At 35.3% G+C, this 15,524-nt stretch overlaps 1 protein-coding gene across 2 annotated transcripts in view; it reads right to left on the bottom strand.

The window, feature by feature from the left end:
* Window positions 1-4,352: 4,352 nt before the first annotated feature.
* The window catches only part of SLC8A2 (solute carrier family 8 member A2), a 1,241,705-nt gene continuing 1,230,533 nt past the window's right edge, over window positions 4,353-15,524 (bottom strand). For both annotated transcript variants that reach the window (XM_044078494.1, XM_044078644.1), the window contains one exon: window positions 4,353-6,204. In XM_044078494.1, coding sequence (XP_043934429.1) covers window positions 5,828-6,204 — 377 coding nt within the window. In that variant the 3' untranslated portion in view covers window positions 4,353-5,827. The remainder of the gene's footprint in view (window positions 6,205-15,524) is intronic.

Here is a 15,524-nt window from a genome sequence, read left to right on the forward strand (position 1 = left end):
GAGTGTGAGAGAGCAGCAGTGAAGTGGACATCTTAAAACTCAAGCGACAACAAAACTTAATTACATAATCCTAGAACTGATTTTTCTGTTTCTACCTGCATACTGTATCACTGTAAGCAGATCACTTAACCAAACCAGTGATTCCAGGAAATCCCTGAAAAGAGGCACTTGTGTCAAATAGAACATTCCCAATAAATATAAAAATATAAGACATAAAGTATGAGGTAAACAATTTGTCACGTCTTCTGGTGGCCCCTGAAATGAATTATGGAGCAAGTTAAAAACTGGAGAATGTTAGTTTTTGTAACACCTGGTATAATATGTAACTATGTATGAAGTATGATTGCACATAGCATGTTTTTTCTGAAAAACTCACAGCTTGTAGCACTGTTGTTGGTGAGGTGGTAGCTCATGTCTATAGACAAATGCCACTAATGTTAATGATTTCACTCTGAGAATGTGTCAGTTTCACATTGGGAAGTTTTCTAGCAGAGAGGCAGGAATGTGTAGTATCCATAGAAATATATATTTATGTGTGTGTGTTTTATATATATATATATATATATATATATATATATATATATATATATATATATAGTGTGTGCACGTGTTTTCAAGCACATCTTCCATTTGCCTATGATCCATGGTATGTAGTTAAAAGTAATACCTGCATATCTGACATGTAGCTTTCAAGTTTGGTATTTGTCAAAAAGCCTGTTAGAAATACTGTGTAACATTACCCAATTAGAATTACTTTATGGCAACTGCTGCAATTCCCAATAAAACATACCATTACATTCTATTACAGTTTTGTAACTACACTTGTCCCAGAACATTGAAGAAGATATAACGTCACCAGTAAAAACTCAGCTTACATCTAAAAAATAAAGCAAACACGAAGAATGTTGATTAGCGCTGCTGATTGGCTACAGCAATATGATGGAAGAGGAGGGGGGAGAAAGAGAAAATGAATCATTAATAGCATACAAAAGTCAAGATATTCTTTATAACTTAAATGAGTGGTATTACTTTGTTGTATACTTAGGATGCATGAATTTTAATGATTAAAGATTAAACCATGTCCTACAGTTTGATCATTTTCTTTTCAGTTGTAAAAGTGGCAGAAAAAATAAACTACCCCAAAGATAAAAAAAATAGGAAAAAAGTGTTTAAATCTAACAATGAATATAAACCAAACAGAAATGTAAACAAAAACTGGACACTGAAAAGTTGACGTTTTGTAGTTGCATCTAAGTTATAACAGTCCAGGGCATCTAATCAGAGTACATGCAAATGTAATTCCATATTGAAGGTACTAGTGTTTAAAATGCAGCTCAGACTACACTGCAGTGAGCCAATGTAACATCTAAAAAGCACACTGTAAAATTGCTGTTAATATATTTTAAAAAACATTACCATAGCATGTGGATTTCCTTTTGCAACATACAGACAGCAAAACATTGTGGCAGCATGCATCAATTAAGATAATTTAACTGTTTTGTTCTTGTATACTAGTTACATGATTTTCCCCACTTCATGGACAGTAAACAGCACTGGGTTCATGTACCTATAAATACATTTTTGAATGCCATGTTGTTGTGTACCACCTGCACACAGTTTTTCCTAACACTTAAGTACTACATGTATCTGTAATAAAAAAAAAGTGTGATGCCTTATTCCCTTGCACACAAACCTGTAAACAAACAATATTATAAAAAAATGTGAGCTAACAGTGAGCATATGTTTTTGGTCTGGATGCCATTTTGTGCTTGACCATTAAACAATTTCCAGTAAAATGGTTAGACAGAATCACCACATACTTTTTAAGCACCTTATTATTTTTTAAAGGTTTATCTTGATAAACAAATGTAGACTAATCATGTAGACCATTTTCAGCCATGGCCAAGCAGTAAGGGGAATTACAAAGGTAAAGGCTACATGCATAGATGATTTACCCAGTGAAACAGCAGGTACAAGGAAATCAGAGTATTCAGAACAGACCCATATGGGCAGAGGGGGAACATAAAAATACATAATAAATGCAGACCAGAAGTGAACCTCAGACCAGACCCTGAAGTTGTGTGATACCATCACTAACCAGTGTGACTCCACTTAAAGGATGAACAATGCAAATGTATGCATGTGATGGGCACAGTGGCCCTAGATATCAAGCGCTGAAAACCATGAGCAATAAACTGAGTAATAATTTTGGAAGTGGAAGTGGGTGGGTGGAAGAATGCTGACATTTAGAAATGTTTCAGGGAAATGGTTGCTAACTTAAATACTCTGCAATATTTAGGGGCAAAATTTCAGAATACTGATTTTAAAGGTCCGTGTCATGGAATCTGAAACGTTATTTGCAACTTAACCTTAATTGGTGTTTTGACAGTCATGCTGCATGTTTCCTGTCCAAAATTACAGTTTTATATAGAAATGTGTAAGGACAGTGTATGATGCGAGTCCCTCTGCTTGGTATTTTGTAATGATAATGTGTACTTTTTATTGTAGGTTTGATGCAAGAGCATTACTGCTCATTTACCCACTGTTATCTATTATGATGCACTCTATTTCACCTTCAATTTTTTATGTAGGTTTTGCACAGGAAGGTGTATTTCATTTGGTGTGCCCCAAATTGTCTAGCAACATATTTTTCAAATCTGGTATAAATATTTTGAACTCTGACAGCTACATATTTCGGAGAAAATTTTCATAAACACTAATCATAAAGTTTCTGAGATCTCATGGAAGGCATTTTTCAAATTTTTTTAAAAATATTGAAGTTTTTTTGGGTTACTCTACATTGTCCTCCAGATTAATTAAAGGCATAGCCATAATGTTGACACTTAGTAGTATCTGTGGGACAACTGTTTCAGGGTTACATCTTGAAGTATGACAATGTCATTATACATTTTGCCCCAAATAGAATTTTACAGTCACTACATGCAGTGATGGTTACTTCACTTAATGAACAGGATTACTATGACTTTAACTACTGCCTAGTAACAACAGGAATATTAGAAATCACATACAAGAAGAGGCCAATTCAGAAAAATAGCAATATCAGGATAAATGTTAATCACCACAAAAAGACTATAATACTTTTACATCCTTAAAGATGCCACTGCAAGTTCCTTCCACTGTGGTCCTGAATTACTAGTTAGTTTGTGTCTAGATGGACTGCCTTAGGTGACTACACCAACAAAGTTACACTCCATCTTTTTGTGAAGTAGCTCTTTTAACAGCATGGTGAATGAGTGAAGAAGGCTGCTTCTTTACTGCAGCAGGGAGGGCGTCCCCTGACATAACTCCACTGGTGAGCATACAAGAGAATAATATGGAATATTGAAGGAGACACCAGCTGCCCATAATGATCTAACAGCCTTGTGCTCTGTCTTAATGTAAAAATGTGACACAGGGATCTACAGCCTGTAAGTTAGGAACTCTTTATACAAATATGATAAGCATACAACAGCAAATACACAATTAGGAAATAAAATTCACGAGTAAATTACTAGTTAGAGAAGTATAGTTCCAACATATTGAATATGCCAGTGGGTCAACTACATGGCACTGACATCACAAGGCAATGTGTAATCACAGGTGCATCTGCACTTCACTAAAGTGTTTGATGCCACCCTGGACAACGGCAACATAAATAAGCTAACCCAGCTTAACAGTAACCTGTCTGTAGTTCCATCGATTGCTAACAAGCCTTAAAAGAGAACACTCATGAACAGATGTGCAGCTGGACCAACAGTTCCCTGAGCCTGTACCAGAATCTAGCACCCCACTCCCTTTTTAAGCAAAGAGCCAAAAAAAACATCTGCTCCTTCTACTGGAACACTAACCAGATGGCCAGATACATGACATGCCCCCCCCAGCAATTCATATCTTATTTCTGCACCTTGCCCCAACCCTCCTTCCTCTCATTTTCATTTTAGTTTAAAAAAAGTAGCAAGCAGTTGCTATAGTTTGTACCCTGCATGGTATGTTACGATGCTCAGATTTTAGTAAAAAAAAAAAAAATAATAATAAAAAGAAAAACTACAAAAAAAAGCTACAGTTTATAACCCACGTGGAGCATTACAACACTTAGATTTCAGTTTAAAAAAAAAGTTACAGTTTTAACATACACACATGGAGCTCAGGTTTAACCAAAAACGCAGTACCAGTTTTGCACTAAACAATGATTGGTAAAAGGGATGATGGATTGGATGGCTGATACATGCCCCTTTGCCCTGCCCTAGCTATGCTGATACATATACACACACATACACGTATATGTGTGTGTGTGTGTGTGTGTGTGTGTGTGTGTGTGTGTGTGTGTGTGTATATATATATATATATATATATATATATATATATATATATATATATAGAGGTTTCCCCTACATTTTGTTGAATGACGTTTCTTTGACAAAAGCAGTGGATATGGTTTAATATCAATGGTACAGATAGCTGAGCAGTGGAAATGTCTATGGTGTGTAATGTCGATACAGATATGTAGGGTTGGTGGGTGAGAGTTTTTGTGTATGTGAGTTAGGGCTAGGGTTGGGGATGAGTGAAGGATATGTATTGTATGTTTGTGTTCAAGGTTGTGTATTTTAGGGTTAGGGTCAGGATATGGGACAGATATAATGTTGCTTGTGTGAGTTGATGAATGATTGTGTGTCCGAGTGACTCTTGTGCAATGGCAGTGTTACAGGAAGGTTTTTATGAAGGTAAGGTGTAATGTTAGGTTTGATGGAAGGGGTAGCATTATGGTGGTGCAGGGAGTGAAGTTTTATAGTATCCATTTGAACAGTAATAGGATGTAACTCCCTTATGAGTCTTAATTTTTGAAAATGGAATGTAGAGATATGCAAATCGATTGCAGAATGTCTCAGGTTTGATTAAGAACTAATCAGTACCAGATGTATGACTTCAGTTTGCTTTTTACAAATAACAGGTGATTTTCTTTTAGCCACTAAATAGACAGTTAACTATTTTCCTCTCATAGTGTAAAAAAAAAAAAAAAAACTAATTTACCACACCCAGCTTGTGTTTGAAAAAAAAGGACAGCAGACTGACATGACTGTAAACAAATGCATAAATAAACAAAGCAGCATATCATTACAATCTGTCTGGCAGTATAAGTTTGTAACTAAATAATTATAATCAGTCTGGCAGTAGTGTGTATCCCATATATGGCAACCAAATTGACAAGCCAGTCAAACTAGGTTGTATTTTCAGTTAATTAGATTGTTTGTCATATAAAACTAATATATGTGCACATGAAATGCCAGCAGTGAAATTACAGTCCAGCCATAAAATGTGACAGAAGAGATTCGTGTTAGATGACCAAAATGTTGAGGTTTATACTTTCTCATATTTCTGCACGTTATTTTGGTAGAAATAAATTTTAATCTGGTGACTACAACTTTGTTTGATATTAATCCATTTTTATAACCTGAAAAGTCAGACATTGTATTTTATATATTTTAATTAGCATCGACAGGTAAGACAGTTTAGAAAAGACAAACATACTACGCATGAGCTGAATTAAAAAATTAACTTATAAATGGCTCACAAAGCATGCCCCTTTTCTCCAACGCAACTTAATACTTGTAGCACCTGGAATGTGAATGCAGTGCTATCAGTCAGCAACATGCTAGTCTGAAGTATAATTGACGCTAATACACTGGTGTCATTTATCAAAATCTGTGAAATTGACACGTTTCTTCCTCAAACTTTTAAAAAGATACTAATTAGGAAAGAAGGAGCTGGAATGTACAACACTAGGTACCTTTGGCCCATGCCAAACTAATAAAAGCCATTCTTTTAGGTACTAGAAACCCTTTATATGACAGTAAGCTTCAAGACTGGAAAATAATATGTACAAGAGCCAGAGACCTATGAATAAAAGTGATGTAAATATTTTTGCACCCCTTGGACCACCCAGTTCTCCACCTATACGAGGTGTCCTGCGGTACAACAGCACACCGATGTTAACAAATGCAAAAATGGTGAACAAAGTGACAGAAAAGGCAAGGGATCCAGTTTCAACTACAAACTCTTTTTCTTGAGTAGCCCAGTAGATAGCAGCAACTGACCAGGCCAATCCAATTCCAAGGAAGACATTTACAGCATTACTGCCTGTTACATTGCCAATACAGGCATCAGCATACTGGTCCTGCATTGCAGCTACTTTGCTGGCAAATGTATCTGCAAGAAAAACAGAAAACAAAGATTGATATACATTAGTCAGTAACTTGATTCAGCTGTGCCAAGATAGTTTGTGTAGTGAGACGTAAAAGGCACAAGTGACTTTTTTCTGGTTTTCTAGTTAACTGAATCACTCAAAAGTTGCATATTATATAAATGAAAAATGACAGAGTTAGATCCTACAGTACAGGATGCCACTTATTATGGCAACTCACAGCTTTAAGCTTCTTGTTATATACTGCTAAACAGTGATGCCTTCAAAATAACTTCAATAATTGCTCAGCATACCCAGATGTACAGAGGACAAAGTCAGTAACCTCTCTCTCTCTCTCTCTATATATATATATATATATATATATATATATATATATATATATATATATATATGAACAGGATTTAATGTGTTAGTGGTATCCTTAATGATTCTGCATAGCCATTATTAAACTCTTTATAAGAAATACAGTGGTCATATCTGTAACTTAAAGGAAAATATGAGATACTGGATGGCAAAATACTGTGTTATTATTTCTAAGAATAACAGTTTTAAAAATAAATCCCATCAGATGACAGGAGCAGAGAGGGAAAAATACATTGGCATGACCTGACCTATCACTTTAACTTTAGCTAAATTTGTTTATTTGTAGATTGTATTTTTCTTTGTTTATATCCAATTTCTGACTTCATTGATTATTAGTAATAAGGTATGTATATAGTTTGAATTATTGCTTTGCTATACAGCTGATTACAACTGTGGGAGTGCACTTCATAGTCTAGTATCTGGTACAGTAGTTGTTTCAGAAATGAATTAGGTCAGTAAATTGCATAGTTTACACATGATATCCAGTGGATATACAACAACTTAAAATATATTTAAGTAATATTACTGTAGAGCTATTGTTATACGTTTATTCAACAACTGATTCAAGTATATATATATATATATATATATATATATATATATATATATAAAAAACTGTTTTCTTTCTGTCTTTATTTAGCCTGTTGAGTATGATTATTGGTTGCCAATTCATAAGGAGTCTTACAATGACCATGTACTGATTTAGGCCGATGGGCTCTGCAGATGTATTGGATTTGACTTGTAGGCTGGCAGCCAGTTTAGGATTAATTACTCTGCCACATGTCTTTTACAATGCTATGATTTAACTTAAGGCTAAAAGACTTCATATTCACTGCCAATCAGTCTCCTCCACAACTTTAAGATCCAAAATACCTTGTATCCAAGAAACAATTCAGCCATTTTCTTTAAGGAATCCATTGTTTTTTGCTTATTTAACCTTTAATGGCCATTTATTTCATATCTTTCCTTCTCTAAAATGAAAGAAATGTCTTCCACATTTCATGCTCTTTTTACCAGTAGGTTTTTATTTATAGTCATTTTATCAAGTGACAGCAATGAGATGATTAATGTAACCTGAATAGATTTTTTTAAACTTTTGTACATCCAAATTAATTTTCCTCTTAGAATTCTATAACAGACCTAAAATAGCTTAAACTTCTTTAGTCTTTCTTCATATGATAAATGATTTATCCCCATAATTCTTTCCACTCTAGTAATATAGTTTTTGGAGTATATAAACAAAAAACCCCCCCAAAAAAACAAAAACAAAACATACTTCATAATTGGTTTAAATGGATTTACAGATCCTCCAGAGCCTTAAATTCCCTAGATAACATAGTTTGTAACAAAACCTTTAATGAATTTATAGCATTTTCTAATTATATTATTTAAATGACCTCTGAATTCTAACTTATCATCCACCATTATACCTAGATCCTCACATTTCTTAATTAAGATAGGAGCTAAAGAATGTGAAAATCTTCAATTAACTTAGCCAAGATAAAGAATTTTACATGTATTTATATTAAATTCAATCCTATTTAATTTTGCCTGGTGAATTAGCTTAGTCAAGTAACTTTGCAACATTCACTGATTAAATAAAGATGATGTACAGCCTGCTATTTTCATGTTATTAAATTTAGCAATCCATCACTAGAAAAATTGAGTTAAATGGACCCTATACTGACCCTTGTAGAATACAGATGCTATAGTCATAAGCTTTAATATCTTTACACAAACCATAGAAGTTCTACCATTTAACCAGTTTTCAATGTGGTACAGAATTCAAATTGTTTGTGTGTGTAAAACCAAATAATAATATCCATTATTCAGTGTTCTCATACACTTGTTTTCACTTAAAATATGTTGTCCCTCGTTCATCTCTAATACATAAAACAAGAAGGCTTGCGGTTTTTGTTCTGATACTTTAAAAAAAAAAAAAAAATATATATATATATATATATATATATATATATATATATATATATATAAACACATCAGGATAGATATCATCATTAAATATGAATAAACTAGTTAACAAACAGAGCTTACATGTTTGCATCTCAAAAGCTAACTACAGAATGGCAGTCAGGCTCACACATGCTTAGTATTTATACTCTTGTGCACACCCTTGGATAGCTTCTTAAAGGTATATACACACATATTGATCTACATCCTCCCTCTTACAAATGATTGCCCTTTATGCAAAACAATGTTTGAGCTAGACATGCATTACTATATACAATGGAAACAAAACACAATGTTCATGTCCAAGTTGCTTCATATCTGCTACAGGGTTTAGAGATTCAACCATATCTCGTGACATACAACAGTTGACCAAATTTAGTAACAGGGAGAGTCTGCCTTGCACAACTCATATCAGGAACTTCTGGATTCATCATAGGAACAGGAATGTCCTCTGGAACTTCATCTGGAATTGGAACACCGGACAACTCACTCTGAGATAAAGAATCTTTGTCATAGGCTATCTCCTGTGCTATAGGCTTAAACACTGGTCTCAAATGCTTCTGATTCCATCTAAAAGTTGCTCCTTCGGATTCCACAATGTATGATCTCAGCTCTGGACCAGCATTATTCATGACACCAATCCGATCATAACTTTGGATGTTTGCATCCGTAGTACTACTTCCTGTCGTAATGGATTGAGCGGTTTGCTGGTCTTATGATAGTAGCTTCTTCAACAGATTGGCTTTCACTGATCTGTTGTTCTTAACACCTGGAACAAAAAATAGACCACTGATTGGTATTATGGTTCTGGTTTGTCTCTACAGAGTTCTCAAAGATGAACCAAGATGTTTATCACAAGGAACATTTCTGAGATTCAAGATTTCTGAGATTCAAGAAAACATCACTATTTTAACTTCTCTAGTAACTGTTTTGCACTTTGCACTAGAACATGCAGTTCTGCCAAACCATTTGACTGTGGGTACTCTGGGCAACTTGTGACATGAGTAAAGTCCCATTCTTCAGCAAATCTTTTGAATTGTTGGCTTCTAAACTGCATACCATTGTCAAAAATAATTTTGTGTAGACTACTATGTACAGCAATATGCTGTTTCATCTTAGTAATGACTGTACTGCATGCTAGGATGGGAAGTACGTCAATCTTGAACCAATTGGAATAAGAGTCTACAAACATCAAATAATGTTGACCATTCCACTCGAAGGTAGTTCCAGAATCTGGTTAAGCTGAAGTGGTTCCTTCTATTGATGTGGTTTAGTACTATTACAATACTAGTCCTGTTGCTCTTCTTTTGGTAGATTCTGCTCCTGGTTGATCACGATGCAAGATAGTAATGCACTCTTGTTGCAAGGACATTGGAACAATTACTTTCATAATGATAATTTTGTCAGGAAAAATCTCATCTCTGCATGGAAAATAAGCTTGCACTTCTTGATGTAAACTAGATTGCTTTGACGGCCATCCCTGTTTCATAAAGTGGTTGAGCTTCTGTAAAACTGGTTGTGTAATCTCTCAGCTTATCAAGACATATGGAAGAAAACTTTCTTACTTCCATGACTTCAAAATCAAGTTTCTCATTCTTGTGCTGTTCTATGGTGCTTGTGGGCAATATGGATAAGGTATCAGAAAGATAAAGAAGTTTGTCTTTCTTGTAGACGTGATTGAAATTGCACTTTTGCAATCTCAGCATCATATGTTGCAGTCTGGTTGGAGATGAATGCATTGATTTTCTCACTATAGTGACTAAAGTTTGGTGGTCTGTTTTGATCTGGATAGGTCTACCATAAACATATTCATGGAACTTTGAACATGCAAACAATTGCCAAAAGCTCTTTCTCAATCTGGGCATAATGCATTTCAGTCTGGGTAAGAGTTCTTGATGCAGAGGCAACAGGTTGATCTTCTTGTAGAATGACTGCACCAAGACTAAATTTTGAAGCATCACAGGAAAGTGTAACTGGTTTGTGAACATCATAGAATCTGAGAGTAGGTGGACTAGCAATTCTCTGTTTCAGGACATCAGATGTTCTATTGTGTTACTCTAACCAAGACCATGATACAACTTTACATGTCAGCTGTCCGAGTATGGCTGAAAGTTGGCTCAAGTCTGGAATAAACTTGCCTAAGTAGTTGACCATGTCAAGAAAACATTGCAGGGCTTGAAAATTGTCTGGATCTGGCATCTCGAGAATGGCTGTTTTTTTGAAGGGTCTGATTGTAAGCCTGTACTCATAAATCAATGATCAACATAAGTAACTTCTTGTAGCCTGAATTTGCATTTGTGTGGATTAAGCTTAAGATTCATTAGAAGTGCCCTTTCTAGAACTTTTCTGAGGTTTCTTTCATGTTCTGCTTCATCTTAACCTCCTACTAGTATGTTGTCTACTATGATAGCACAAGGATACCCAGAAAAAGTTTGGCCAATTGCACATTGAAAGATTCCACTTGCAGAATTTATTCCAAATGGCATTGTCAGAAATCTGCACCTGACAAATGGAGTACTGAATGTGAGCAATGCAGATTTTTTGTCAATTTGAATCTGCCAAAATGAACTCTTTGCATCTAAGACAGAAAAATTAGAGGCATTTGGCATCAAAGCTGCACCTTCTTTGACTGTGTGCATTGGATGATGAGGTCTTTTTAGTGTTTTGTTCAAATCTCATGGGTCAATACATATTCTCATGTCATCTGAGCTTTTCTTATGAGCTACTACCATGGAAGATACCCATTCACTTGGAGTTTCAACTGAACAAATCACACCTTGTCATACCATTTTATCTAACTCGGCTTTGACCCTGTCCTGCATGGCTATTGGAACTTTGTATGCTGGCCTGACAACTGGACTGACCTCGGAGTCTAACTTCATGGACTGGAAGTTTGCCTAGTTTGTCCTGGAAAAGATCAGCATAGGTAGAAAAAATGTGCCAGGCCAAATTAGAGTAGTGGTCTTTTAAGCTAACATGATTGACTTCCTTGTTAAATAAAAGCAGTTCCATTTTCAAACTGTCTCTGAAACCTAATAATGACTGGACATGCCTCTTGACCATATAAAATAAGTCGTAACTTCTTCTGCTTTGCTGGAAGTAACATGACAGCACTACTGAGCCTTCGGTTTGAATTTCTTCACCTCCGTAAGCAACAAGTTGCCTACACCTTGCCAAATCAAGCCTTTAACCTTTACACACTCTAGTAAATGTTTCTGCTGACATAACATTGCACTTGGAACCTGTATCAACTTTGAGCTCTACGGGTTTGCCATTTATTTGAGCAGTACAAAATACTTCATTCTTTGCCCTTAAATCTACTTCATTGACTGTTTCCTGAAGCACTAACACACCATCAACATAAAGAGTAGAATTGCCACTGTCTAGCTGATCAACTCATTTCTTAAAATGTTCCTTTTTGATAGAAGAATGTGGGCCTTTTGATTTATAAAATCTTTGAAATTATTCCATGTATTGCATTTGTGGCATTGTTGACCAAAAGCTAAAAATGTTTCCCTTTTAGATTCATGACTTACACCACATTTACTACAGCTGGCAATGGAACTAGGTTGGGGCCCAAACTTTGAGTTTGCTGATTCATTCTTATGCTTCATTGAGATTGTGCACCTTCCAAAGTTTGCCTTAGAACTTGCTAGTAAGTTCTGGGGTTTACCAATGAGCGCTGCAGGAGTTACAGTTGCTGCCATGTGCTTCTGCCTATTTCTTTTAATAACGTGCTGTATGCTATCAGCATGAGCTTTGTCACTGTGCCTTCTACAGCTGTTCTCATTTGTAAGCATATGTGTGTGCTTTTCTGTGAGCTCGTATATCTGACAAATCTCAGTGGCCTTATTCAAACTTAAATCACTGTCACGAAGCAAATTCCTTTTCACAGCATCATCTTTTATGCCACACACTAGTCTGTCCTTTATCAACTCATCCCTTAAGTCACCAAATCTGCATGTTTCAGCTTTATTTCTCAGGTCAGTTACATATGCTGCAAAAGTTTCACCAGGCTTTTGATCCCTTGTGTAAAATAAGTGGCTTTCAACTGTAACATTTGTCTGGGAGTTACACATCTCTCTAAATTTATGTTTTAAGCACTCTGGGTCCTCCCTTGACTCAGCTGGTACAACAATATGATGGTTTCCCCCTCTCATGTATACATAGCAGATGCTTACACAAATGAACGCTCCCTTTCTATAGGATCCAGCTAAATGCCTCTGTATGGTTGTCTTTATCAGAAAATGCAAACTGTATGAAAATATTGTACTCTTGCTCAAACACTCTCCAGTTCTCAGCAATATTACTGTCAAACACAAGTGTACTGGGTTTTTGAAATCCATCTGCCATGCCCACAAAGTATACACAAACACACTGAAAACATGGCCCTTGTAATTATGTATGAACAAACAGTTCCATGAGCTTGTAACAACATTCAAATGCACAATAAACTCTTCGAAATACTACTTTGTGAAATATGCTCTATAATGGCTGCACTTTTGTGAAATAGCTTTACTGTAACACTGCGTAAACATGCGAACACTTTATACACTTCTGATAACTTGATATGTTTGCTTAATATGAAAATACACATGCTTTATGAAAATGTAGTAGTTTCCCTTTATTTTATTCATTTTATGCAATTCAGACTCTATTTCAAAACATTTTCTGTAGAAATTTGAATACTTTTATCAATATCATACATATCTGTTTATGTGAATATTATTTAGAACATTCTGTATGACTTGTTTCATATTATGCAAAAAGAAATAGTGCTGAGCAAGTTTTAATACCTGAAATTGGTTTCTGACCTGTTTTGTACATTTGAGAATGATCTACTCTTGTATACTTGTATATTCCACCATCTAATCAAGTGCTTTAAGTCATTCGTGTCTCAGTCCATGCCCATTCAGTATGCTTCTGCTGCTTCTGACACCATGTCACTCGTTGGTCTCTAATACATAAAACAAGGCTTGGTTTCATTCTGATACTTTAAGATATATATATATATATATATATATATATATATATATATATATATATACACACACATTAGGATGGATAGCAGCATCATTAAATATGAACGAATTAGATAACAAAAAGAGCTTGCTTGTATACATACATGCTTGCATCTTAACAGCTAACTACAAAATGGCAGTCAGGCTTGCACATGCTCAGTAACTACAAAATGGCAGGCTCGCATGTGCTCAGTATTTATACACTTGTGAAAGCCCTTGGATAGCTTCTTCAAGGTATATACACACATATCGATCTACATATATTAGTTTAAGCCAGGGATCTTAATCCATATATTCACCTATGCAAACGTAAGAGAAAATGTATCGGCTCTACAGATATTATGATCTGCATTTTACACCCCACCTCAGGAACTGAAGTCATGTGTAATAAAACTTAACCACTTTTATCCGCCTTCCCAATATACTCTTCCTCAACTGATCTAGCATGGTAACCCCTGTGAAGGCTGCCAGCCCAGCTAGATAGAATTTTGTAAATAATCCTATGTCATTTGTAAATACTAATAGGATTTGTAGGCTTGTTTTACAAATATACTATATGTTATCATTAAACTATATATTCTGCACTGAACTTCAAGATTGTAACCACAGCACACCCTGCTGGGAAACAGCAGAAATGTATATAAACTATATGCCAATACAAATATATGTTTTAATGGTAGAAATTGGGACACACAGAGTTAACTTGCAAACTCTGAGTAAATAAGTAAAGAATTTTATGACTGTGTGTGTTATCTCAGCTAAGAGACACAATGTCTGCAGCTGGGGCTTCTTTCTATTGTCTGGAAACTGAGGTAATTACAGGTTTCCACGGTAATTGTTTTATGACTTTCAGTTTCAGGCAATCTTCTAAGAGAGAATTGCCAGCTTCTGAGAGATAAGTATTTTTAACAGAGACATGTTAAAAACTTAAGTCCCTGTTAGCCTGGGAAACTAAATCAGAGGTGACAAGAGTGATGTAATCTGAGAGCAGTAAGACAGTAATGTGTATTATCAATTTAAGAACGATCTCATAGAGAAGGACAGTACAGTTTGTATTTTGTTCTGAATCTGACAATATTACCAGCACTTTGCCTTGCTCTGTAAGTAAGTTATTTAGAACCTAGTTTCTTTTGAAGAGATATATAGGAATACAGCAAAATTAGTTAGATGTTTTCTGCTTTTATATGAGACTGTCCTGCTATGTTATTTTAAAGTATTTTTAACTGTGGCTGGTTTTGTGTAGATATATATATAAGCTTAGAGTACTTGCACATATTTGGTAACACTGTACAAGCCACGCTAATAGCCTTTGTCCTAGGTACACTTACCATCTGGATAATAGTAACATTGGACAGTAGAAATGGACACCCTTTGGTAAGGACATTTAGAGTAGCTGATAAGATTGTTTGGTGGCAGTTGGTACTACCTTATAGTCTGGGCAGAAGGGGGCATAGCTAGTGAACCTATGCCAGCCTTCCCCAGGAGTATCTGTATTTGTATATAAATCAAATCTCAGTGTGTGTGTGTGTCAGCTATTTGGGCAGGGACACAAAGCACTGGTTGGGCAGAGAGTGAGCTGGAGGTTTTGGATTGACCACTTGGCTGAGATCTTAACCCTATAGCTGAACCAGGTTTGTTATAAGCATTGAGCAGAATCTGCCATTTAAGCTCTTTATATTCAAGCTCTCATTCTTTGTCCCCATTAAAATCAGGAGAAGCATAGTCTATTACTGAAAACAAAAATGAATTTCTGCTCAATGCTTGTAACAAACCTGGTCTTAATAGTGGGGTGAATTATAAAGTTGTTTTACGCAGAAAAGCAAAGTACAATAAATGCAAGTAGAATTGCAGTTATTATAAGTGTCTTATAGTAGTGTTTCTAGTTCATGTTATTTATATAAAACATATTAATAATTGGTTAATTGAATAGTAATTTTTTGTTACTGAATGGTAAGTGTTTGCCATTGAGATTA

Source organism: Protopterus annectens, chromosome 1.part0, assembly GCF_019279795.1.
Source record: "Protopterus annectens isolate FY-2018-M chromosome 1.part0, PAN1.0, whole genome shotgun sequence".
Lineage (NCBI taxonomy): Eukaryota > Metazoa > Chordata > Ceratodontiformes > Protopteridae > Protopterus > Protopterus annectens.